Source organism: Urtica dioica, chromosome 6 (assembly GCF_054948205.1).
Source record: "Urtica dioica subsp. dioica isolate 48M chromosome 6, U.dioica_male_clone48M_v1_H2, whole genome shotgun sequence".
Classification (NCBI taxonomy): Eukaryota; Viridiplantae; Streptophyta; class Magnoliopsida; order Rosales; family Urticaceae; genus Urtica; species Urtica dioica.
In genome coordinates, this window is record NC_142761.1 from 41620655 (window position 1) to 41645686 (window position 25032).

The 25032-nt window shown below is 41.3% G+C and overlaps 3 protein-coding genes across 4 annotated transcripts; all 3 read left to right on the forward strand.

Moving 5' to 3' along the window:
• Positions 1-8393: 8393 nt before the first annotated feature.
• Positions 8394-10124, forward strand: LOC149394253 (uncharacterized). Its single transcript, XM_089618302.1, has one exon. It carries the CDS (start codon positions 8394-8396, stop codon positions 10122-10124), a length of 1731 nt encoding a protein of 576 aa, XP_089474428.1.
• Positions 10125-11501: 1377 nt separating this feature from the next.
• On the forward strand, positions 11502-12200 carry LOC149394254 (uncharacterized). Its single transcript, XM_089618303.1, has one exon. It carries the CDS (start codon positions 11502-11504, stop codon positions 12198-12200), a length of 699 nt encoding a protein of 232 aa, XP_089474429.1.
• A 5745-nt stretch (positions 12201-17945) lies between these two features.
• On the forward strand, positions 17946-24566 carry LOC149394255 (small ribosomal subunit protein eS8-like). Of its 2 annotated transcripts, XM_089617099.1 has the most exons (5): positions 22548-22596; positions 22668-22740; positions 23104-23437; positions 24009-24178; positions 24269-24566. In XM_089617099.1, the coding sequence occupies exons 1-5, from the start codon at positions 22593-22595 to the stop codon at positions 24348-24350; spliced, it is 663 nt and encodes a 220-aa protein (XP_089473225.1). In that variant the 5' UTR covers positions 22548-22592; the 3' UTR covers positions 24351-24566. The 2 variants fall into 2 exon arrangements, with proteins under 2 accessions (XP_089473226.1, XP_089473225.1); XM_089617100.1 differs by lacking the exons at positions 22548-22596; positions 22668-22740 and adding an exon at positions 17946-18049.
• The last annotated feature ends 466 nt before the right edge of the window (positions 24567-25032 follow it).

The following is a 25032-nucleotide window of genomic DNA, read 5'->3' on the forward strand; positions in this document are numbered from 1 at the left end:
TGGTGTATCAACACAAGAGAATTCATGCACAATCCCTTTGCTTGCAAACAAATCCACAAAAAGTAATTCCTTTGCATTATCAGATCTAAAACGTTTAATTTGTTTTGAAAAATGGTTCTCAACCATGTTACAAAAGGTTGGAATGATTTGAAGGACATAAGACTTTTGTCTCATCAAATAAACCCATGTAAAACGACTATGATCATCAACAATGGTCAAGAAATATCTATGACCAGACCTGGAAACAGTATGAAAAGGGCCCCATACATCACAATGTATAAGGTCAAGAATAGACTCACTTACAATACTAGAATTAGGAAAAGTCAGTCTTCTTTGTTTAGCCAGAGGACAAATAAGACAAGGGGTACTCTTATCAACACTATTGAGTTTCAGAACCGTCTTCAAGCTTTCCAGTCTCTCATGAGACAAGTGCCCTAAGCACGCATGCCATGTGCTAGATGAAATGGAGTTGATTGAGGCATTCACCTGAGTCTCTTCAGCTTCTGTGCTAAGTACATATAGGTCGCCAATGCATTTACCCCTGCCAATCATCCTCTTCATGTACATGTCCTGAATCACAAAGCCAATATAGGTCAAAGTAACTTCACACTTTAAGTCCTTAGTAACTGCACTCACAGATACTAAATTGAACTTAAAGTTAGGTACATAAAGAACATCATGCATGATCAAGGTGGAGTTAATTCTAACATCCCCAAAGTAGTGAACATGAATACTAGTATAATTAGGTAAGGTGATACTTGACTTTGTCAGGGGTTTTAGGCAAATGAACATGGATCTTGTGTTGCAAATATGCCTTGAAGCTCCTGAATCTAGGATCCACTGCCTAGTGAAACAAGGAACAGCATTAAAAGTTTCAATTAAACAAAAAAAAACCTGTATTGAAAGAGGTGAGATTGACACTGGATGGGTTGGCCTGAGTGGTAGAGGTAAGCTTTGCCGAGAGATGCTCAATCATTTGGTGAAGTTGTGCGTTAGACAAAGATTCCACAGGATTGACCTCAGCAGCATTGGCTTGACTCTTGAAACGAGGAGTGTATCCAGGAGGATATCTTTCTTGGAGGTCTTCTTGGCAGTTCCTTCATCGCTGACCGCCATTGCAAGATTGCTTGCAAAATCCACTGATCTTTCACCATCATTGATGGATCTTTGCTTCTCATCTTGAGTGATCATGGCAAATACCTTGTTGACAGGTGGAATAGGATCCATGATGATGATCTGGCTTCTGATGGTGCTAAAAGCGTCATTCAGGCGCATGAGAAAGGCCATGACGTACTCATTGTTGACAAATTTCGTCAATTCATGAGATCCACCACAAACGCACTTACAAGTGCAGATAGGCCTGAAATTATGGAGTTCTTCCCAAAGCACCTTCAGTTTGGTGAAGTAGGCAGCCACAGACAGGCCTTCTTGGCGAAGATTCGCAATTTGCCGTCGGAGCTGAAAAATCCTGGCGCCATTGCTCTGCTGGAACCTCTCCTTGAGATCGTTCCATATGGCTGTTGCAGAGTCGCCGAATTGGATGCTTGAAGCAATCTCTTTAGAGACCGAATTGAAGATCCACGACGTGACAATGTTGTTGTTGCGCATCCAGGAGTTGAGAAGAACGGAATTTTCCGACGATGGCTTTGTGATAGAGCCGTCGATGAACGCGACTTTGTTCTTCACAGACAAAGCCATTAACATAGATCTGCTCCATGATGGATAGTTGTCTCCATCAAGAAGCTGAGTGACGATAATAGCACCTGGATTGTCGGAGTAGTGAAGATAATAAGGACTCGTTTGATCATCGATCGGCGATCTTGAGATCGTGGCCTCCTTTGATGCAATTTCCGCAAGCAATTTGTTGTTCTCTTGTTCCGCCATGGCTCTGAAGATTGGCTAGGAGGCATGACACAAGAGACGACAAGAAGAAGATTCTCAGAGGAACAATCGATCAAGAAGGAGCGGAACTGAACTCTGATACCATATTACAATTGAAGCTCTGAGAAAGGCTTCAAGAATCGATTGAGATTCAAACTGTATATCGAGCAACAAAGGAAAAGGAACAGAGTTCTGGGAGAGAAAAACGAGGATGAAGAAAAGAATGAATAAACCTCACATCAGTCATCAATGACTTGACGTTTTTCATAAAACTCAGTTAACCCAATCATTGGGCGTGATTACACATATATAACAAACTAGGAAACGCTCCACGTCAGACTCAAGTCAAAACAAACCGACTTAAGTCAAAAATGACAAAAAGGAAAATAAACGACATAAAATTAAAAGAGACAACAGTCGTTTTCAATAGACTTTTGTATGATTTTATCATTGTGCGCAAACTTTGTTCTTCAGTGGGTTAAAGTTTCCTTCCACAACAAGACCAAGACTTTGCAGAAGTTAACGTTTTCTATCGCAGATTGACACAAAGGGGACATTTGACTTTGAAGAAGTTAACGTTTTCTATCGCAGATTGACACAAAGGGGACATTTCTTTGTGCATAGAAGTAAACTCTTTAACCCTAAACCAAAAGAAGTTAACTTCTTTTGTAATCTTTTCATGATCACTAGTTTTTCCCATTAAAAAAAAAACTCATGGCTTTTATGTTGTCTTGTGTCAGGTTGAAAGTAGCGATCTGATCTCGTACGGTTTAATACCCGAATTGGTCGGACGTTTTCCCGTTCTTGTCAGGTTCTCAGCACTGACCGAAGATTGATCAGCTCGTCCAGGTGGACGCTTTCCCGTGCTAAGGATTTTTGGGATCCGGTCCGCGCCAAAATTTCCAAATGGCTTTCCGGGTGGCAGCGGAGTTTCCTCTTGAAAGACGGGAAACTGGTTCTCGTAAAGGGCGTTCTCTCGGCTATTCAGAATCATTTCCTATCAGTTTTTTAAATGCCAAAGGGAATTTGCGACAACATCGAGATTGGCCTAGTGCCTTTTATCTTGTATCGTGCCTTTTCATAGTAAAAGCTTTCCTTTCTCTTTTTATTTTAATTGAGTTCCTTCTAAAAAAAAATATATCTGGTCCACAAAGCACAACACAATTGTCACACCACGTTATTGTGTTACTTTTTTTTTAAAAAAAATTCTATGTTAAACTGTTTGCAAGCTGTGACAGAGCCGAAAAATGCATTGGGGAAGCAATACAAGAAACTTTTCCGCATGAATGATGCAAGTGATTCTCAGTGTAGGGGTGACAATTCGGGTTACGTGTCGTGTTCCTGCTGTGTCTTATTCGTTTTCATGTATTTTTTGACAGATCCAGACCCGACCCATTTATTAATCGTGTCTAGGAGCAAACCTCAAACCCGACCCACTATTTTTTGCCAAACCCAGACCCAACCCACTAAGACCCATTTATTAATCGTGTCTTAATGGACCATGTAACCCACGAACCCACTTAGACCCACAGACCCATTTAGACTACTAAACCCATTTGAAAACGCAAATCAGTTTAGGCCCTTAAATATGTTTACTTCAAAATATTGAAATTCTCTAAATCAAATTAAATAACAAATTAGTTAGAATAAGTAATTAATAAAAATACTTCATATAATCAACTAAGCCACCATCATAATATTTTTAATACAAAAGAGAAGTTCAAACACAATCCATTTGAGTCATTATGGGTCTTGATCGTGTTTACCCATTAACAACCCATTTAATATTCGTGTCTAATTGGGTCCCAATGGGTTGTCGTGTTCGTGTCGTGTTCACCCGTTATTTAATCGTGTTAATCGTGTTCGACACGGATGGACCCAGATCCATTTAAGGTCGACCCAAACCCATTTACACCGTGTCGTAACCGTGCCGTGTCTCGTGTACGGTCCAAATTGCCATAATTTAAATAATAGATATTGCATATCACACATTGTTTATTTCTACTTCAATATTCATAAAAAAAAAAAAAAAAAAAAAAAAAAAAGGTTGAAGTGGCCTTCACTCATGCGGTCTCAATTTGCTTCACGACACCGAATTTGAGCCCTGCCGCCGGACGTTGACGCCAAGCGTATATAAGCCAACAAAAATAAATCAATTGAAATAAACTGAGTAGTAATCGACGAGCAATATAAGTACGAGGATTTCACATGTAAATGGTCATATAGAAGAGGTTGGGGAGAGAATGTAATTTTTAGTTCATGGTATTCTTAACTAAAATGAATTTGAAAAAAAAAAAAAACATGAATTTGATTACTCCCTGACTAGAAAATTTAAAGTTTTCCACTATTTTTTTTATTAATTTCTTGTAAACTGTTATTTGAAGGATATCTAAAATCTCTCTTCGATGAGGTGATATATACACATATGGTGGTACATTATCATTTGTATTTTGTTTGACATATATGCATGTAGTTCTCGATCGGACTTGTATGTAAGAATGGGTATTAGATAAGTTTCCATTCTAGCTTCTTCTTTAATCAAGTCTTACATTTTCAAATGTTTATTCTCCTATCGTTTTTGTTAATCAAGTCTTACCTTTTCAAAGGATTTTTTTTTGGGTGGTCAGGACTTAGAATTCAATTGGACGGTATTACTTTGTTAGGATGAAGTAATTTATAAAATTATCAGCATTTATAAAAAAAAAAAATCTCGTCTTTGAAGTATTGAATCTAATTAACTGTTATTGAAATTGGTAAACTATTATTGAATTTGATTAACCGTTATCTGATTAACTAGTTTTGAATTCGCTAAACTGTTATTGAATTTAATGAATGGTTAATGAATCTGATTCCAAATGTTGGTATATTGATCTATTAAACTCTTATTGAATATGGTAAACTGTTAATGAATGCAGTAAACCATTATTGAATATATAGAGTGTTATTAAATCCGATGAACTGTTATTAAATCTGGTTATAAATCTTGGTATATTGATCTGGTTAACTGTTGTTGAATCTGATTATTTACTTTATTCGTATATAATTGAATTGGATATTTAGGATATATTAATAAAACTGTAGATTTTTTTCCAAAATTAACCAAAAAGAATATGTTAGTTAGGCTCTATGCCAACAAATTTTCGCAAGACTAAAATTTGTTGACAAAAGATGTCATTAAAATATGATTTTCTTGATATACGAACAATTAATTATTATTATTATTATTTTTTTTTTATTTTCTGGAATCTCTAATTCACTAGCATATTTATCCTATCGGTTAATTTTGGAAATAAATCTTTTTACTAATGCTGAAATTGCATTGGTACAAATGGCCCAATATATGAGCCCGGCCCACACGTAGGCTAGGGTTTTATACTCAAACTTCGCTTCTTTTTGCTCAGTCGAAGAGAAAACTTGGAGACTCCTTTCCTCGGCAACCATGGGTATCTCTCGTGACTCTATGCACAAGCGTCGTGCCACATGAGGCAAGAAGAAGAGCTGGCGAAAGAAGCGGAAGTAATTTGATCCCTCTTTCTACTTTTTTTGTATTCCTGTTAAGCGTAGTTCTAATCAAAATATCTGCAATGATCGAACAGGTACGAGCTTGGACGCCAGTCGGGAAACACGAAGCTGTCGAGCAACAAGACGGTTCGTCGTATCCGAGTGAGAGGAGGGAATGTGAAGTGGAGAGCTCTGAGAAACTTCTCGTGGGGAAGCGAAAGTGCGTCTTTTTTTAAATAGAGCCAAAAACCAAATTAAAAGGCCATATGCTGAGGATTTTACTCATGGTTTTCTACTTTTATAAGTGTATCAAATCGAAATTTTCTCATCCCTAAGCAATGTGGGACTTTGAAAACTAGTGTTTCCCTTGATTTTATCTCTTTTTATATGTAGTATTCCCCCCCTTAAAAACCAACTCAAGACACATCTTGATCTTGTACCCATAAGCAACAACCGTCCCCTGGTCCGCGTGCACCTTCACTTAGACCTTCCAATAGTCTACGAGCTTGTCATAGTTAGCTGATCGATCCGTTGCATGAAGCCCACCATAGACCCCACACAACCAGGCTCTCCAACGTCGAATTCCACATACAATTCCTCACAAAGCATCCTACCTCACCGTTCTCCAAAACCTTCACCTGGTTGAACCACGTCACTATCATCCCTGAAAGAGCAAAACTACTATGCAAAGAAAGAGCAAAACTACTACGTAAAGAGAAATTGTTTTGCATTGTGTCAAATGAGAAGAGAAGAGATCTGCTCGACAGACGACGATTAAAGAGACAAGTACTCCTTGACAGCTGCATTGGAAGCTGAAGTTGTTGCTGAAGTTGAAGAAGCCATGGCTGCGAGATCTGGAAATTTGGAGTTGAGTTTAGGTTTTCAAAATGAAATTAGTAGTGTAATTTTGGAAAAATTGAATTCGACAAAAATAAGAATACCCATTTTATACACTTCGTTTGGAATGGCGCAAGATTATATTCTTTTGTATAAAGTAAAAACGACGAAAATTGGTTGTTTTAAAAGAATAAAAACAACTTTCGTGTATCGTGAAAATAGTCCCAATGAATTTCAAGCCCAAGTCCAAGAGAACGAAGTCCTCGTTTCCATTGCTGAGCGCGTGCAACGGCGCGTGGTGGGAAGAGAGACGAGAGTCCATGATGGCTTTTGGGAGGTTGAAACGATGTTGTTCCGGAGGCGGGTTAAAGAAATTTATTTTGTTTCAAGAAATTCATATATATATATATATACACACACACATATAGAGAGAGAGAGAGAGAGAGAGAGAGAGAGAGAGATTTTATGTATTTACATATGAGTTTGACTTAAAAAAAAAAGCGTCTTTATAGCTGTCTTGGTATATTGATCTGGTTAACTGTTGTTAAAACTGATTATGTACTTTATTCGTATATTTTTAATAGAATTGGATATTTAGGATATATAAATAAAGTTGTAGATTTTTTTCAAAATTAACCAAAAAAAATATGTTAGTTTGCTCTATGCCAACAAATTTTCACAAGACTAAAATTTGTTGACAAAAGATGTCATTAAAATATGATTTTCTTGATATACGAACCGTTAATTATTATTATTTTTTTTTTTGGAATCTCTAATTCACTAGCATATTTATCGGTTTATTTTGGAAATAAATGTTTTTACTAATGTTGAAATTGCATCGGTACAAATGGCCCAATATATGAGCCCGGCCCACACGTAGGCTAGGTTTTATAATTGCTCAAGCCTAAAGAAAACTTCGCCTCTTTGTGGGGGTATAAAAACTCAAATATTAAAATATCGCTTCAGATGGGCTTAGGCCCGATTGAAGCCCACGATCCATTTGAGAAGCGGCCCGCGAAATCAATTTTGGACCTGACTCGCTCTCCGCAGGTCGGCCCAAGTCCAGCAACACTTCCCGGTTCGATAGACTCCAGTTCGTCCACGTCTTCCTAATCAGAATGATCAGTCAAAGAGGAGACTACGCCGCGAAGACCTGATCTCGGACGACTACGACCTCGGCGAGGAGATTGGATCGGGGAACACGTGTCTTCGGCCAGAAGGTTCCGTCTCGTCAATAAATAGAATAGGAAAGGACAATTTTCACACACACGCAAGCTCTTATTTCTCAGTTTTCGACATTCTATATTGTATTCTTACGTTTATTGCATTGAGCTCGGCCTGTTGAGTTCGTCACCTCGCCCGTTTGTAACCTTCTCTATATCAATAAAATTAATTAATATTCGTAACATTATTATAGCTCTTTATTATTAAATCGTTTCTTATACGACGTCTTTCTAAACCCACTTAAAAATATTTTATAATTTCATTCATTATTGATTGTTGATCGATCCGAAAATCGACATCAACAATTTGGCGCCGTCTGTGGGAATATTCAGAGAGACTAACCTCGGAAGGAACAGTTCGTAATAAAAAAATTTATCATGTCTTCCACTCCGACTCATTACGAATCCGGAGAGGAGATCCCCTCGGGGATCAGGGCAATCCTGGATATGCTGACCAAAAAAATAGATGAGCAAGCCGAGACCAACCGCGCTCTTAATGACCGGTTGGATACTCTCTCGACTCCTCGAAACATCCCAGATCCTCAAGTGGGATCCGGAGATATGACCGCCTCTGAGTCAGCTCGCCAAGCAACCTCGGTTGCGCAAACAAGCCGAGCTATCCCTCCCGGAGTCCGTCTGGATTTCTCTGGGATACAGGTCGCCCGAGGAGCAGACCAGTCTCCCATCACAAGCTTTCAGCTTGGGGGAACTACTGGTGAGGTCGCGACAGAAGTCACGATCGATCCTTCCGGACTTTATCCGCCTCCGCTCGGGGGAGCACCGTCCGAGTCTTTCCCGACTGATGCGGGACCTCGCCCTCAAGCGATCTATCAAACATTCACTCCCCAGCGTTTTGGCGGGGTGAATCAGACCCGTCAGGGCCCGGCCAATGTAACCGCGGTCAGTCCGGCGTAATCGGGACCTCGTCTCTTTCACGATGGCGAACCCAGTATGACCAAACTAGACAGGTTCAAGGAATCTATAACGGTCGAGTTGAGAGCTGTTCGTTCAGAATTTTATTCTGCGACCAGTTCGGCTCCCGAGATAGATCGTCTCGTAGAAGAAACGAGGCGAACTCCTTTCGCCAGAAACATCACTGAAGTGCAACTGGGAGATACCGGAAAGGTTCGCCTCCCACGGTACAACGGCACCTCAAGTCCGAAGGCTTTCATATTGTCCTTCAGAGTCGCCATGGGACGGGTTATGCTATCTGAGAGAGAATTAGAGGCAGGATACTGCCAACTATTCGCCGAGAGCTTGTTCGGACCCGCCTTGGAATGGTTCTCCAAACTCGAACCAAACTCCATTGATGGTTTCGATAAGCTATTGGTTGCATTCCTGAAACATTATTCAATGTTCGTGGAGGACGACCTGACCATAGCAGACTTATGGGGGATCCAACAGAGAGAGAACGAATCTTTGAAGGATTTCATGATCCGTTACAAGGACGTACTCTCGAAAATCTCTAACGTATGCCACGAGTCTGCCATAACCTCTCTGAGGAACGGGTTAAGGCACGATTCAAAGCTGAAACTAGAGATGACTGTTAACCGCCCCCTCACACTAGAGGATGCAATTCATATGGCCGCAAGTTATGCAAAGGCCGAAGAAGAATTTGCTTCCTACGAGAGGCAACGCGCGGCCGAAAAGAAGCCACCCTCCAACACTTGGGTGAGGCCCGTAAACGCTGGGAATAACCCTCGCAGGATTAATCCCCACGACGCCGTACCTCACACCAAAAAGCAACACGCCCCTCCTAATTATATGCTCAATGTCAACGATGACATTAAGAAGGGAGTCCCCCAGGCTAAGAAATGGACACGGGACCCCAATGCGTATTGCAGTTTCCACAAGGCTAACGGTCACGACACGGTTAACTGCGAAACCATGCGTAAGGCTTTAGCCGAGAAATATGCGAAGGGGGAACTGAAAGATGTTGATCTAGGACCCCCGCCGAAGAAGAAAATCTTCAATAGCAACAACAAGGGAACGGGAAACCCCTCCCCCAAGAGAGCGAGACCCGAGGAGGAAGGGGAACCAAACTCCCCGCCGACTGTCGCAAAACACAGAGTTGACTTCATAATGGGTGGCTCAAAGTTTTGCAACGAAACGGTTAACTCCATCAAAACACATCAAAGACAATTGAGTAACCAAACAACCAAAATCAGACTAGAACAAGATGTTCAAATCTTGTTCTCCGAAAAAGAAGCAATTGGGACAACCGAACCACACGACGACGCACTCGTGATCACGATCGACGTGTCTAATTGTGAGGTTGCGAGAGTTCTAATCGATGGAGGCAGCTCTGTAGATCTTATTTTCAAGGATACCCTGGCAAGGATGGGAATCGATGAAGACGAGATTGAAAGAGAACGAACCCATTTAACAGGTTTCAATGGGTCCACTACTCCATCCTTGGGAACAATCAGGTTGCCCGTAAAAACACATGGAATCAACAAAATAGTAGAGTTCCAAGTACTAGACTGTCTCTCCCCCTATAACATTATCTTGGGAAGACCATGGATACATATGATGAGGGCTGTGCCTTCAACCTTTCATCAATGTATTTGTTTCCCTACGCCTGAGGGAATAGGAGAGATCCGAGGTAATCAGGCAACCTCCCGCAGTTACTATCTCACTAGTCGCAAACATTGTGCCAAGACAATTAAAGAAGAGCAATAGCAATTAATGAGCGTGGAGTCGGCCAAGAGCGTTCTCACACTAGAGGACCCCGACTCCCTCGATGCGCCAAGCACTGAATTAATGGTCCAAGTACAGCTCGATGGCTCCGACCCTTCCAAGTGTGTAGGAATCGGAACTAAGCTTAAAGGTAGCATCAGGCGAGAACTGATCTGTTTCTTAAAACGAAACAAATCCACCTTCGCTTGGTCAACCGAAGATATGCCAGGAATAAGCATCGACGTCACGTCTCACCGACTCAACGTCGATCCCAGTTTTAAACCAATAAAACAAAAAAGACGAAAGCTCGGTCCCGACAGGGCACGGGTAGTCGACGACGAAGTCGAAAGACTGCTCAGTGCAGATTCAATCCGCGAAGTGAAATACCCGGATTGGCTGGCAAACACTGTCGTCATAAAGAAAAAAAATGGGAAATGGAGGGTATGCGTCGATTTTACCGATCTGAATAATGCATGCCCCAAAGACAGCTTCCCGTTGCCGCACATCGACCAGCTAGTCGAAGCGACCGCGGGGCATAAAGTACTCTCATTCATGGACGCATTCTCAGGATATAACCAAATCCTGATGCATCCGGATGACCAAGAAAAAACAGCTTTCATCACCGACCGTGGCACGTATTGCTATAAGGTCATGCCGTTTGGACTAAAGAACGCTGGCGCCACCTATCAAAGGTTAGTCAACGAAATGTTCAAGGAAAAGATAGGGAAGACGATGGAAGTGTATATCGACGATATGCTAGTAAAATCCCTAAGGGAGAACGACCACATAAGGCATTTGGAGGAATGTTTCGAGGTATTGAATAAATATGCCATGAAACTCAATCCCACCAAATGTTCGTTCGGAGTATCATCCGGTAAGTTCCTGGGGTATTTAGTTACCCAACGAGGAATTGAGGCTAACCCGGATCAATTACACGCCTTACGAGAGATGCCTTCGCCCTGTAATAGGTGTGAAGTTCAAAGGTTGATGGGACGCATCGCTGCCCTCAATCGCTTCATCTCTCGGTCAACAGATAAATGTCTCCCTTTCTATCGGCTCCTTAAAGGAAATAAGAAGCTTGAATGGGACGACAAATGTGAAGACGCGTTCAAAAAATTGAAAGAGTATCTATCGACACCCCCAATCCTGGCAAAACCCGTTGCGGGGGAGCCACTCTATCTATACGTCGCAGTATCTCAAGCGGTAGTTAGTGGAGTACTCGTCAGGGAAGAGCAATGGGACCAACGACCGATCTTTTATACAAGCAAGTCATTAGTCGATGCTGAAACTCGATACCCTATTATGGAAAAACTGGCCTTGGCCGTCGTTTCCGCCGCGCGAAAACTTCGACCATATTTCCAATCTCACACCATAATAGTAATGACATCACATCCGCTCAGAAGTTTCCTACATAGCCCTAACCAATCAGGAAGGTTAACCAAGTGGGCCGTGGAGCTGAGCGAATACGACATCGAGTGCCGAGTGAAGACATCCGCAAAATTGCAAGTTTTAGCGGATTTCATCATCGAACTCTCGAGGGAAAGTCCCACCGTGACCGAAGTCGAAGGCACCTGGACACTCAAAGTGGACGGGGCATCATCGAAGCAATGGGCTGGAGTAGGAATACACCTAACCTCCCCCCACAGTGAGACTATAGAACAGTCATTCAGGCTCGACTTCGTCGCATCAAACAACAAAGCCGAGTACGAAGCACTAATCGCCGGACTTAGGTTGGCCACTGCAGTTGGATCAAAGAAAGTGGAAGCTTTCTACGACTCCCAACTCGTAGCAAACCAATACTCCGGGGAATACGAGACCAGGGATGAGCGAATGGAAGCCTACCCAAAAGTCGTAAAAGAACTAACAAAAAACTTCGAAGAATTCTCCCTGACATGGATCCCTGGAGGCGAGAATACTTCGGCCGACGCATTGGCTGCCCTGGCATCTACCTCGGATCCGGGCCTCAAGAGGGTTATACCAGTCGAAACAATCAAACAACCTTCTATTGCCACGACCATCGCCGCGGTCATAACAATAGAAGGAGGGATTGGAGAGATGAAATACTACATTACATCATAACTGATACGGTCCCATCCGATAAGATGGCAAAACGCAAGCTCGTGCTGAGAAGCGCGAGATTTTGCATCATAGATGGAAGCCTGTTTAAAAGAAGCTTCGCAGGACTCTACCTCAAGTTCGTTGGGACAGAGGAATCTAAACGAATCCTGGAAGACGTACACGAAGGGGAATGCGGAAATCACGCAGGCAGACGAGCGCTCGCCATCAAAATAAAGAGGCAAGGCTACTTTTGGCCGACCATGCTGGCAGACTGCGAGGCGCACTCGCGCCGCTGCGATCAATGCCAACGCCATGCCCCCAACATAAAAAGACCCGCGGAATAATTTTCATCTATCTCGGCGCCATACTCATTCATGAAATGGTCTATGGACATTGTGGGACCAATGCCGGTCGCCCCTTGGCGGGTTAAGATTTCTGTTAATCTTAACAGATTATTTTTCTAAATGGGTGGAAGCTGGCGCCTTCGTCTTGATAAAAGACGTCAACGTCACAGCATTCATCTGGAAAAATATAATCTGTCAGCATGGAACTCCCCACGAGATCATAACAGACAACGGATCACAATTCATATAGAAAAAGTTTAGAAAGTTTTGCTTCCATAACAACATTGAGGTAAGAATGTCAACATCATGATATCCTCAAGGAAATGGGCACGCGGAAGCAACAAATAAGACCATAGTCGACTCCATAAGGAAAAGGCTCGATGCCAAGAAGGGGCGGTGGGCAGAAGAACTGCCAGGCGTGCTGTGGGCATACCGAACCAGCCCGTGAAGGTCGACAGGGGAAACTCCATTTTCCCTCGTCCATGGAGTCGAATCTGTCATCCCAATCGAACATCAGGTGCAAACCCTTAGGATAAAATACGCACCTGAGGATGAGCCAAAAAATGACGAGGCTCTATGCGATGCCTTAGACCTAGTAGAGGAAAAGCGAGATTCAGCCCTATCACGGTTATCCCGATATAGGCAATCCATCGCTAGATTCTACAACAAAGACGTCAACACAAAAAGATTCGATGTAGGGGACTTGGTCTTCCGAAAAATCTTTCAAAATACTGCCGAGGCAAACGCCGGAAAACTCGGGGCAAAATGGGAAGGCCCCTATAGGGTCACCAGAGTAACCTATCCCGACGTTTATGAACTTGAAACACTCAACGGAATCCCGGTTTTAAGATCATGGAACGTCTCGAAACTCAAAAAATATTACTGTTAAAACCAGTAAAAATTGAACTACGTCTGACTTGATCCCTGCATAAAGGGTACGTAGGCAGCCTCTTACTAAGGCACAGTCCCCCTACCTCTTAAGCCACGGAGCTCGCACCTCAGCTAATGACCCCGACCTCGGATTTGGCTAGCAGTGCAAACGCCTCGACTCTGGCGAGAACCGACATCTCGCAGCGTCATCAGAGATCGTACCCACGAAGGTCGATCTCGTCCGGAAATGTTAAGGGAAACGTTTTACGTCCCCGAAGATCTAAAAGACTTGAAATTTTCACAAAATGTAATTACGAACTTCGGCTTCAAATCTAAAGGGAAACGCTTCGGATCGGCAATATTCCGAACAACTAAACAGATTTTGAACGACGAACCATTTCCAAACTTCAGCCTAAGGGAAACCTTTTAGTTCCACGACGAGCTAAATAACTTAGCGAAATCATCTGAACTTTTTAAGGGAAACATTTTGGGCCAAATATAGGTGACCTAAAAGACTTCACAGATTATACTAATCCGAGCTGTCTCAGGAACAAACAAAATAATGATATTCAGATCGGCAGGACGGACTGAATAAAAGAATAAACACCCATGCATTCATAATTGATTTTGGCGAGCTAAAAAACTTGGCAAAATTAAAAATCAAAATTGCATAAAATAATAACATAAATTCAAATAAAATAGAGGTACCGAAGCCCCCTATGATTGTATCAAAACCAATAAAAACTTCGCCCAAAAACACGGGCCCCAAAAACAAAATAAACATTTTATTAAATAAGCAAAAAAAAAAAGCTGAGGACTCAAGCTTGGTCGCGGGGTTCGGCCTCGGTATCTTGACGCTCTGGAGTAGGCGTGAACGCCGCCGCCTCTTCATTTCCCTCCGGGATAGAGTTGAGAACCTCGTCAGAACGGCCAAGCATCGAGCCATGTTCGTTGATGACTGAGGCCTCGCCTTCGGTCATAGAGACATCAGCAGGGGAACGGTCGGCATATGGAGTGAACGGGATGTCTTCGACCTCAGGGACGGCGACGGCCGCGTAGTCGGCCTCGTACTGAGCAATGTCATCCTCAGTATCTTTCATCTCGGCCGCCCAGTCCGAAATCTCGCCCTTCAAGGCCTCCGAGATCAGTTCCTTGTTCCCCCGGCATTGTTCGAGCTTTTTGAGAATGAGGACGGCCTCGTCCATCTTCTCTTTCTGCGCACGGTGCTTGAGGATCTGTTCGCGATACTTGAGCGAGGTCGCTTTCTTCGCCGCGTGCACTGCCCGATCTCGCTCCGCCTTCGCCGACCTTTTCATCCGGGCGATCTCATCCAGAGCATCCTTCAGTTCTTTATCTCGCGCCTCGAGATCGGCCGCCAGCTTGTTCCTCTCCTTCTCGAAGCCGCTGGAACGAGCCACCCATTCCTTGATCTTTTCCTTCTTATCATCGATGTCGACAGACAAGAACTGAACTTTGCCACGACGGCGTTCAATCTTACCGTTCGACCTCTCCAAGAGAGCATCCTTGGCCAGAAGATCGTCCTGGAGGGTGGCGATCTTGTCGTTCATCCCCTGGAGCTCGGCCTGTAAAGATTCCGTCCCCTTCTGAACCTCGGCGAGCTTCTCCTGCTCGACCTTGGCATCATGAAGGCGATTTTCATAGAGAAAAACACCTCGGTTCAGTTGGGTGGACAACTGAAACCAACCCCTCTCATTAGTTCGAGCGTAACAGAAAATAGTCATTTTTCACAAGTATAACATATCGGCTATATAAAAAAAACTTACCCCAATTATGGCCGAGGCCATCATCCTGTATCAGTCCGCCTCGGCGAGGTCAGGGACCTTTGGGAGCTCCATCCCGGAACACGTCATCTGACGAAGAAGCCCCGCCGAGGAGTAAATGTCGTCGCACAACAGATGGTCCCGAGCGAAGTGAAAGTTGACGACGTGTTTCTTCTTCCGGGTCAGGGCGGAGTCATCTCGGCCCCCAGACCTCGACTTCGAGGAAGACTTGCTTCCTTCAGCGGCGGCTTTGCCCTTTTCCGCCCGAGTCAACGTTGTCGCAGGGACCTCATGGGCGGTCTCTTCATCGTCCCTGCCAGCAAGGTCGGGACCCGGACCCTTTTTCTTCTTCTTTTTCGCTCCGGGGGCTCCCCCATCAGGAACCCGGTTCGCTGGCATCTTCCTCTTCTTGGGCGCCCCCCCGATCTCGTCCCTCTCGGGGGCTCGACCCTCAGCTCCCTCGGGGACGTCTTCGTCGACTCCAGGGGCTTGAGTTTCCTCGGCCTCGGGAACTTCGGCTCCCTGAACGTCCTTCGGAGCGACCTCGGCCGTCTCGGGTACCTCGTCAGAGGGCACCAGAACAACCGGGATCTCAGTCACCAGACGAACTCCGGTCACTTCGACCTCAGGATCGTCGACGGGGATAGCCGGGGTCGGGGTCGAAGTCGAGGCAGCGCCTCCCTTCTTCTGCTTCCTCGCCTCGCGCGCACTCATCGGGGTATTCCTATTGTCCCCTACGACTAACAGAATAAAAACTTGATCAAAACAGGATGTATACAATTGACCGTGAGAAAAAGGACGAGAACAAATCAAACTAACCTTCCTCTAAGTGCTCTGATAATTTTGGTGGAAAATGCCAAACTTTGGCCGAAATGAACCTGAATGGGGTGAAGCTCGACCACTCTACTTCGCCCAACTGCAGCAGCATCAACTTCTCGGCGAACTCGACCCCCTGAGATGGCGCTTTGATTTTCTCTACAAAATATATATATATAAATAAATAAATAATTATATATTTCACTGCAGAATATAAATGCAGGCGAACTAAATTCTTATGCATACTCGGTGAGCTCGCCCATTTTGACGAGAAAGAACGAGCTCGGTCCCCGAGTGAATGCTCATTCATGGCAAAGTAAAAGTATCGCCTCCCCCAAAATTTGCCATTCGAGGGTAGACCCGAGATCACACCCTTGCATGCGGCTTTCGAAAGGTAGAAACACTTCGGATCGTGTTTCGAATTCGCCTTAACCACACAAAGACGGACTAAATACATCAAAGTGAGCTCGTAGGCCACAACTATCAGGCCCATTACCATCCTGACGAAGTTTGGACACATTTAGGGAAGGGTCAAACCTAGAGTCTGGGCGAAGTCGAACAGGAGAGGGTGAATAGGAAACCTCAGCCCACATTTCTCTAGCCAGATCTCATATACGCAGCAGTAACCCTCCACTACGGTATCGGCTGTAGCCCCAGGAGGAGGAAGAAGGATATTAATTTCTGGGGGGATCTGATATTTTTCACGGATCCTTCTAAGGTCAGTCGAGGTCACAGCAGAGGGTAATAAAATATCCTCGTTCCCTAGGGGTTGAGACCCCGATGGACGAAGTCCTGAGTTCGACATCTAGTTCTAATGTGTTCTATGGACGAAGTGTTTAAATCTATGAATACGTTTGAATTCGCTAGTCGAACTGACAGTTGATAATAGCCGAAATACAAGAAAGCTAAAGAACTTAGAGAGAGAACTCAAAGTCAAAGAAAACGAGAAGTCTGAGAAGAAGAATTACCTTTTTAATCGCGGATGATGAGAATATAAATGAAAAGAAGCGACTCTTCGGTCCGCTTATTTATACGTTTCATAATTACCCGAAATCCCGAAAAAATCTAATGATTTCGGAAATCAAATCGAATAAAATCTTATAAGATATTTCCCTCGATATCTGCAAAAGATAACAGATTCTCCGACTCTTCGACTTCAACCTACGAAATACGGTTACAACACACCACGTGTAAAGAAGACGTGCTCTCGCGTGACGCCACGTGGTCCCAAATCCTCGATTTCCCTTTTTTATTCGGAACAATTCGAATTCGCCGCGTTAAATATTTTCAAAATATTCGTAATATTTTCAAAATATTTGGGGGCTAATTGTGGGGGTTTAAAAACTCAAATATTAAAATATCGCTTCAGATGGGCTTAGGCCCGATTGAAGCCCACGATCCATTTGAGAAGCGGCCCACGAAATCAATTTTGGACTTGACTCGCTCTCCGCAGGTCGGCCCAAGTCCAGCAACACCTCCCGGTTCGATAGACTCCAGTTCGTCCACGTCTTCCTAATAGAAATGATCAGTCAAAGAGGAGACTACGCCGCGAAGACCGGATCTCGGACGACTACGACCTCGGCGAGGAGAGTGGATCGGGGAACACGTGTCTTCGGCCAGAAGGTTCCGTCTCGTCTATAAATAGAAGAGGAAAGGACAATTTTCACACACACGCAAGCTCTTATTTCTCAGTTTTCGACATTCTATATTGTATTCTTACGTTTATTGCATTGAGCTCGGCCTGTTGAGTTCGTCACCTCGCCCGTTTGTAACCTTCTCTATATCAATAAAATTAATTAATATTCGTAACATTATTATAGCTCTTTATTATTAAATCGTTTCTTATACGACGTCTTTCTAAACCCACTTAAAAATATTTTATAATTTCATTCATTAGTGATTGTTGATCGATTCAAAAATCGACATCAACACTCTTCTGCTCGGTCGAAGATAAAACTTGGAGACTCTTTTTCTCGGCAACCATGGGTATCTCTCGTGACTCTATGCACAAGCGCCGTGCTACAGGAGGCAAGAAGAAGAGCTGGCGAAAGAAGCGGAAGTAATTTGATCCCTCTTTCTTCTTTTTTTGTATTCCTGTTAAGCGTAGTTCTAATCAAAATATCTGCAATAATCGAACATGTACGAGCTTGGACGCCAGTCGCGAAACACGAAGCTGTCGAGCAACAAGACGGTTCGTCGTATCCGAGTCATGGGAGGGAATGTGAAGTGGAGATCCCTGAGACTGGACACTGGAAACTTCTCGTGGGGAAGCGAGGGTGTGACTCGCAAGACTCGGCTCTTGGACGTTGTCTACAACGCCTCCAACAACGAGCTCTTCCGAACTCAGACCCTCGTGAAAGGCGCGATCGTCCGAGTCGATGTTGCCCCTTTCAAGCAGTGGTATCTCCAACACTACGATGTCGATATCGGGAGGAAGAAGAATGCCGCCTCTGCCAAGAAGGAAACCGCCGAGGTAATGCTTCGATTCTCGGCGGTGTTCCATGTACTAAGGTGTTATTCTACTGTTTTGATGGGTTTTTTTTACCCAATTTTAACGGAAAATACGTTTATTATTGAAAAAAAGCTATTTTCCTAATTTTTTGATAAAAAAAATCTAACATGACACTCATAACATGATACAGAAATGCAGCTAATCCATCATCTCCAATTTAATACAAAATAAGCACCACGCAAATTGAATAAAATAATCAAATGAAAACATTAGTATGACTAGTTATGCGAAGAGTATGAGAGATAAGACATAAGTTACCGCGTGTACGAGAATGAAGTGATCATAAGAGATATGTTGCCTCCGAAGTAGCACCCACGAGAAACGTTGGTAAATCCTAACAATCAAATGTGATACCGTCAAAAACACCAAAGAGAATAAAACATTATGCACAATTGGTCTCGGCACCGACAAACTAATGAACACGACGATGTCCACTGACAACAACCATTGCCACACCGATGTCAACGCACACCGATGACCTTGACGTTGCTTGCCGCATCCTTGACAACGACGAATCACCATGCCATAGCTTTCGCTCTTTCATATACAAAAAATTTGTCATGCCCAATTAACCTTATTTTTCTTCCATTATGACGAATGCAAACAACAAACGGCAAGTCATATGAGACAATAATGATGGTGAAATTGTTTTTAATACTAGCTCAAAAGTGATTTTTTTTAATATAACAAAAATTTTGAAAGCTTGGAAACCAAAGTTTTTAATAAGTATTTTTTCAAACACTCAATCAAGGTTTAAAATGTCACTGTCGATTAAGTGTGGATGATCTCAAAATAAGAAATTACAGTGCTCAAAGGAAATACGAAAAAAAAAATCTCAGATAAATTTTTTGTTTTTGACACATAACACGTTGATCGGTGATTTTTTTTGTTCTTTATAATTTTATAATAGATATTATATTACACATCCTGCGACCTAGTTTGGATGGCAAGTTCAATACGCTATATAACAAAATGTCTTGTTATGGAAAATTAATGGATTTCATTAAGATTTATGATTAATTTTTAAATATAGTTCAGTATACACTAATTAATTTATGTGATGAATGAATAATAATATATGATAGTAATAATGATCATATTTTAAATTAAACTACAAATTATACACGTGTGTTTAGCTAGAGTTAATGCACAAGTAAATTACATGGAAAAACATCTTCTAGACTTCTAAAGGCCTAACAAGAAAGTCGTGTACTTAGCATAGCGTAGTTGCTAAATTTACACTACTTCCAATGTATAAGTTGTGGGTTCAATCCCTACTGATAACAAAGATACCCTTAAAAAAGAAGAAGAAGAAGAAAGTCGAAATTGGGTTATATTTTGTAATAATAGCATTGATTAAAAAGTGGTTTTTATGAGTTCTTGACTACTCTTACTATATCCTTTAAAAAATTTGACCGCTCTCACTCATGAGTTTTTTTGTTATATATATTTCAAACTTATATTGTATTTTTTTTCAAATCTCTCTGTATCTATCTCTCTATCTCCCTCTCTCTCTCTCTATATATATATATAATGGATTAATTTCATTTTTGCCCCTTCAACTTTTTGACGAATCACAGACTTTGTCCCGCTTTTTGTTTCGTAACAACCGATTACCATCAACTCTTTTACCTTTTTCAAAACTCATCCTTCCGTTAATGTTTCTAACAGAATTTGACACGTGTCATTGTATAAATGAGTTTAAACATAAATTTACCAATATACCCTTAAATTTTGGGCGTTGGCTGAAAGGCAACAACAAAAGCCAAATTTAGTGAAAAATATATAAATAAATAAATAAGACAATCAAGAACACCTTTGTGAATTTACAGTATCTGGATACATATACCTCGAACTTTGGAATCCAAAAAACAAACCAAATGAAAGAAAGGAAAAAAAAACAATTAAGCTTAATTTTCTTAATATATATCTATATATTATCTTCGTTTTCATTATAGCACAAATCGCTGCACCGGTGCAACCTCATCACCATCGCCACCGTCCGATGAGGACACGGAATCAACGGAGCTGCGATCATCGGGGCCCACTTTTTTCTTGATGAACTCGCAATCCGCCACGGCCTCGCTGCGGCGGTGATCGTTGATGATGTCATAATAATAATCCTTTTTTGCCGTACCGTCTTTTGAAACCTGTGTGTCGTTGGGGTTTGTGGACGAAGAGAGCGCGGACAAGAAGATGAGGCGAAATACAGCCTCACGGAATCGCTCGAGGATCTTGGACTTGCTGTGAGAGAATGACGATGATGAGCTTTTGTTGTTGTTGCCTTTCAGGCTTGGAATGCATAGCAAGTTGGTTTTCATGATTCTTCTTTGATGTTGATGATGATGATGATGGTGATCTGAGTTTGGTATCTCCATTGCTGAAATATTTTGTTTTGGAATTTTTTTTTTAAGGGGCGTTTAATAGAGAATGAAGATAAGTTTTTTTGGCTCAGTGCACGTATTTTGCTGGGTATATTGGTAAATTTACGTTTAATAGAGAATGAAGATAAGTTTTTTGGCTCAGAGACCAAATCAAAGAACAAAAAAAAAACAGAGCATGGCCTCACACACACGCAGAGAAGCCGATGACCCCGAATCCCGATTCGCGGCCAATCTATGGCTCTCGTTGTGGCTCAGGTCCACGTCCTTGAATACATATTTTGCTGGCCTGCGAATCCAAGAACAGAGACCAAATCAAAGAACGAAAAAAAAAAAAAAAAAAAACAGAGCATGGCCTCACACACACAGAGAGAAGCCGATGACCCCGAATCCCGATTCGCGGCCACTCTATGGCTCTCTCAACAAAAAATACCTCAACCTCTCCGACAAAAAAGCCGACGCCTCTCCTCGAAGACCTCGCCAGACAGCTCTCCGTCCTTCCCTCCCCCGGTGACAGCGACTTCAATGTTACTTAAAACGAGAGAGAGAGAGAGAGTAAATGCTAATATTAAATGTTAAAAAAATTAAAAATGTCTTTTTTTTTACGATTTTACCCAATATTTTAGTTAGATCTGTTAAATATTTGACGGAAGGATGAGTTTTGAAAAAATTAATAAAGTTGAAGGTAATGATTGTTACAAAACAAAAGGCGGGATAAAGTATGTGATTTATCTATAAGTTCAGGGGGCAAAAGTAAAATTAATCCATATATAATATATATATATATAATATATATATATATATATATATATATATATATATATAAGCTATCTCTCTCTCAAAGATAAGTGTTAAAGAAGTGAGAACTATTTTGAAAATGCTGCAATTCAAAAATACTATTTAATTTTCAAAAAAATCTATATGACTAAATATGTATTTTTCGAATTGAATTAAATATTTGGAATATATTAGTAAAATTGAAATTTTTCAAAATCAACCAAAAACATAACTAAGACAACATGTATTAATGTATTAATAGGTCCCATATATTTATGTAATTTTTTTTTTACACTTTATTGATAGATATCAGTAAATTATGTATTTGTTGACATTGGCATAGATGTCATTAAGTTATAAATTTGTTGACATGTGTATATATATAAAGAGCATTTTGGGAAGGAAAAAAAAAAGTTAAAATTTTGGGGGCGTTTGGTTATGTTTTTCAAACCTGTTTTCTGTTTTCTGATTCTAAATTCTAGAAAACAGTTTTAAAAAATATGTTTGCTTATGAATTTAGAAAACATATTTAGAATCATGTTTTCGTTTTCTTTGAAATTTGTTTAGAAAGCAGAAAACAATGAAAAATTGTTTTCTATTTTATCTCTCTTATATTTTAAAACAATTGAATGGAAAACATAACTAAACAATATTTAAAATATTATGAAACGAAATTCTAAATCTGTTTTTTAAATTTAAAAATTAGAATTAGAAAACAGAATTTAAAAACAGGAAACGAGTTTAAAAAACAAAACCAAACGACCTCTTTACTTCTTTAAGCCCAAATCCGGTTGGACTTTTGGAGTAGGATCGGTACAAAGAAGCCCGGCCCATTTGGAGGCTAGGGTTTTATAGAAAAGAAATCGATAATCTTAGGTTTAGGTTGACGAAATATCAGCGCGAGCTCTCATCTTTTTCCCACATCGGCAACCATGGGTAATAAGGCGATTCTCTATTTCTTGTGGCTAGTCGCGTTTTAATTCTGTCTTCTGAAAATGGGTTTTCAGGTATCTCTCGTGACTCTATGCACAAGCGTCGTGCCACCGGAGGCAAGAAAAAGAGCTGGCGAAAGAAGCGGAAGTAAGTCTTTTTTTCATATTGATTCGTCGGAAACTGAGTTCCAATTAGTATTTTCCAGATGTCGAACGTATTACAAGAGATTTGAGCCGAGTTTGCATTCGATGATTTGAACTCTAGTAGTGAAATATTTTCGTGAAGTGATTGATAGCTGTTAGGCTAAGGACGATCCTTCCTTCTTCTCCAATTTCATACAAATGAATTATTTTGTTATTAGTGATATAAGTTAAACGTATGGCAAGAGATTTGAGCTTATTTGATGGTGTTCATATATCTTAAGGGGATGAATTCGCAATCCTTTCGTTTTCTTCTTTATGTGAACATAGTTCTGATGATTTTTTTATTTTTTGAAATAATTGGGAATAGGTACGAGCTCGGACGCCAGTCGGGAAACACGAAGCTGTCGAGCAACAAGACGGTTCGTCGTATCCGAGTGAGGGGTGGGAATGTGAAGTGGAGAGCCCTGAGACTGGACACTGGAAACTTCTCGTGGGGAAGCGAGGCTGTGACTCGCAAGACTCGGCTCTTGGACGTTGTCTACAACGCCTCCAACAACGAGCTCGTCCGAACTCAGACCCTCGTGAAAGGTGCGATCGTCCAAGTCGATGTTGCCCCTTTCAAGCAGTGGTATCTCCAACACTACGGTGTCGATATCGGGAGGAAGAAGAAGACCGTCTCTGCCAAGAAGGAAACCGCCGAGGTAACCCTTCGATTCTCGATTCGTTGTGGCGGATATCATGTTTATTTGGGGCGGATATCGTCGAATTTTGAATTTGAAGAGGAGCAACCAGGTTTTTTTTATTTAAAGAGATGTAATTGTTGAAAATTGAGTTTAACGTCTAATATCATAGTTTAAATAAATCCATAGGGTAAATTTGTTTATGGTTGTCAGAAACAGAGATTAAGTTCTAATGTCGTTACATTAGTACAGAAAACTAACTTGAATAAAAAATAGGTACTGAGTCATTTATTTCTGAATTGTAAAAAATGGTGTGGGGTTTTCGTAATATAACAAAATATGGAATTAGATGAGTAGTATAATATAATGAATCCATCTAAATTAAATTCGAATTTATTTGAAAAGGCAATTTTTTTAGATTGTCAAAACAAGAGACTTAGTTATTATGTCATTGCATTAATGCAGAAAATTTGTTTAAGTACTAAAGTATGAGCAATTTATTACTGAGTTGCAAAAACTTGAGTTACTCTCGGGGTTTTCGTGGAATTAGCTTTCTTATTCACTTGAGATTTATGTATGGTGTGTATATTAGGAGGGAGAGGCAGTTACCGAGGAAGTAAAGAAGAGTAGCCATGTCGTTAGGAAGATTGAGAAACGGCAAGAAGAGCTAAAACTCGACGCTCACATTGAAGAGCAGTTCAGCAGCGGCAGGCTCTATGCTTGCATATCGTCCCGCCCTGGCCAATGCGGTCGAGCTGATGGGTAACTTATCCAAAATTTTAACTTTTCTTTATACCAAAACAGTGTATTCTTATATATTTTTTTGTTCTAATTAAACTCTTGCGAAATCAGGTACATCCTTGAAGGCAAAGAGCTCGAGTTCTACGTTAAGAAACTTCAGAGGAAGAAGGGGAAAGGTGCCGCAACTGCATAAATAATTTTCTTTCATCTGCCCTTCCATGTTACTAATTTAGTTTTTCGATTCAAGTATCAATTTCTTTTCTCTGATACGACTGTACACCGAGGTAATTTTGTTTGGTCGCTATCAAATTAAAGGGGTTTTTGTTCGTTACTAGTGTGCGGACTAAAGACACTTTATTCTTGCTCTCAAGTATTGCATTGATTTAGCTTATTTGCTCATATTGGTAAAGCTATATGTTGTCAAGATTTAGGTAATAATAGCTGGTTTTGAATTTTGTTTACTGTAGAAAAATTAGACTCTTCAAGAGTATTATTTACGGTAGAATGGCAATTGGAAAGTCAAACCTTCTTCCTCTTATCAATCCTTAACGAACTAACAAACCTGGGGTTTTTATTAAATAAATTTATGTGTTGAACTCTCATTTCAGGATGAATCAATTTTGGTATTTAAGTTCTCGTGTTAACTCAAGTTATAGGTAATAAACCATATGGATATGAGTGGTTTCTGGAAATGGTTCAAATTTTGCCTCAACTTTTAAATTATTTGGATAAAAAACTTTTTTTGTTCAGAAAGGCTAGAGAAAACAAAGGAGAATATAGCATTGCCTTTGAATTCTGCAGCCAGTTTGGTTATTTATTGTTGATTCCTCGGTTTCATAGTTTTTGTTAAAGCACATTTAAACCGGCACTGAGCC

Bases quoted from the DNA above. Each gene is read 5' to 3' on its own strand.
- LOC149394254 (XM_089618303.1), top strand. From the start codon at position 11,502: ATGACATCACATCCGCTCAGAAGTTTCCTACATAGCCCTAACCAATCA.
- LOC149394253 (XM_089618302.1), top strand. From the start codon at position 8,394: ATGACCAAACTAGACAGGTTCAAGGAATCTATAACGGTCGAGTTGAGA.
- LOC149394255 (XM_089617100.1), top strand. From the start codon at position 17,973: ATGGGTATCTCTCGTGACTCTATGCACAAGCGCCGTGCTACAGGAGGC. The intron at 18,050-23,103 runs GTAATTTGATCC...AATTGGGAATAG, and splicing joins AGCTGGCGAAAGAAGCGGAA to GTACGAGCTCGGACGCCAGT. The intron at 24,179-24,268 runs GTAACTTATCCA...TTGCGAAATCAG, and splicing joins CAATGCGGTCGAGCTGATGG to GTACATCCTTGAAGGCAAAG.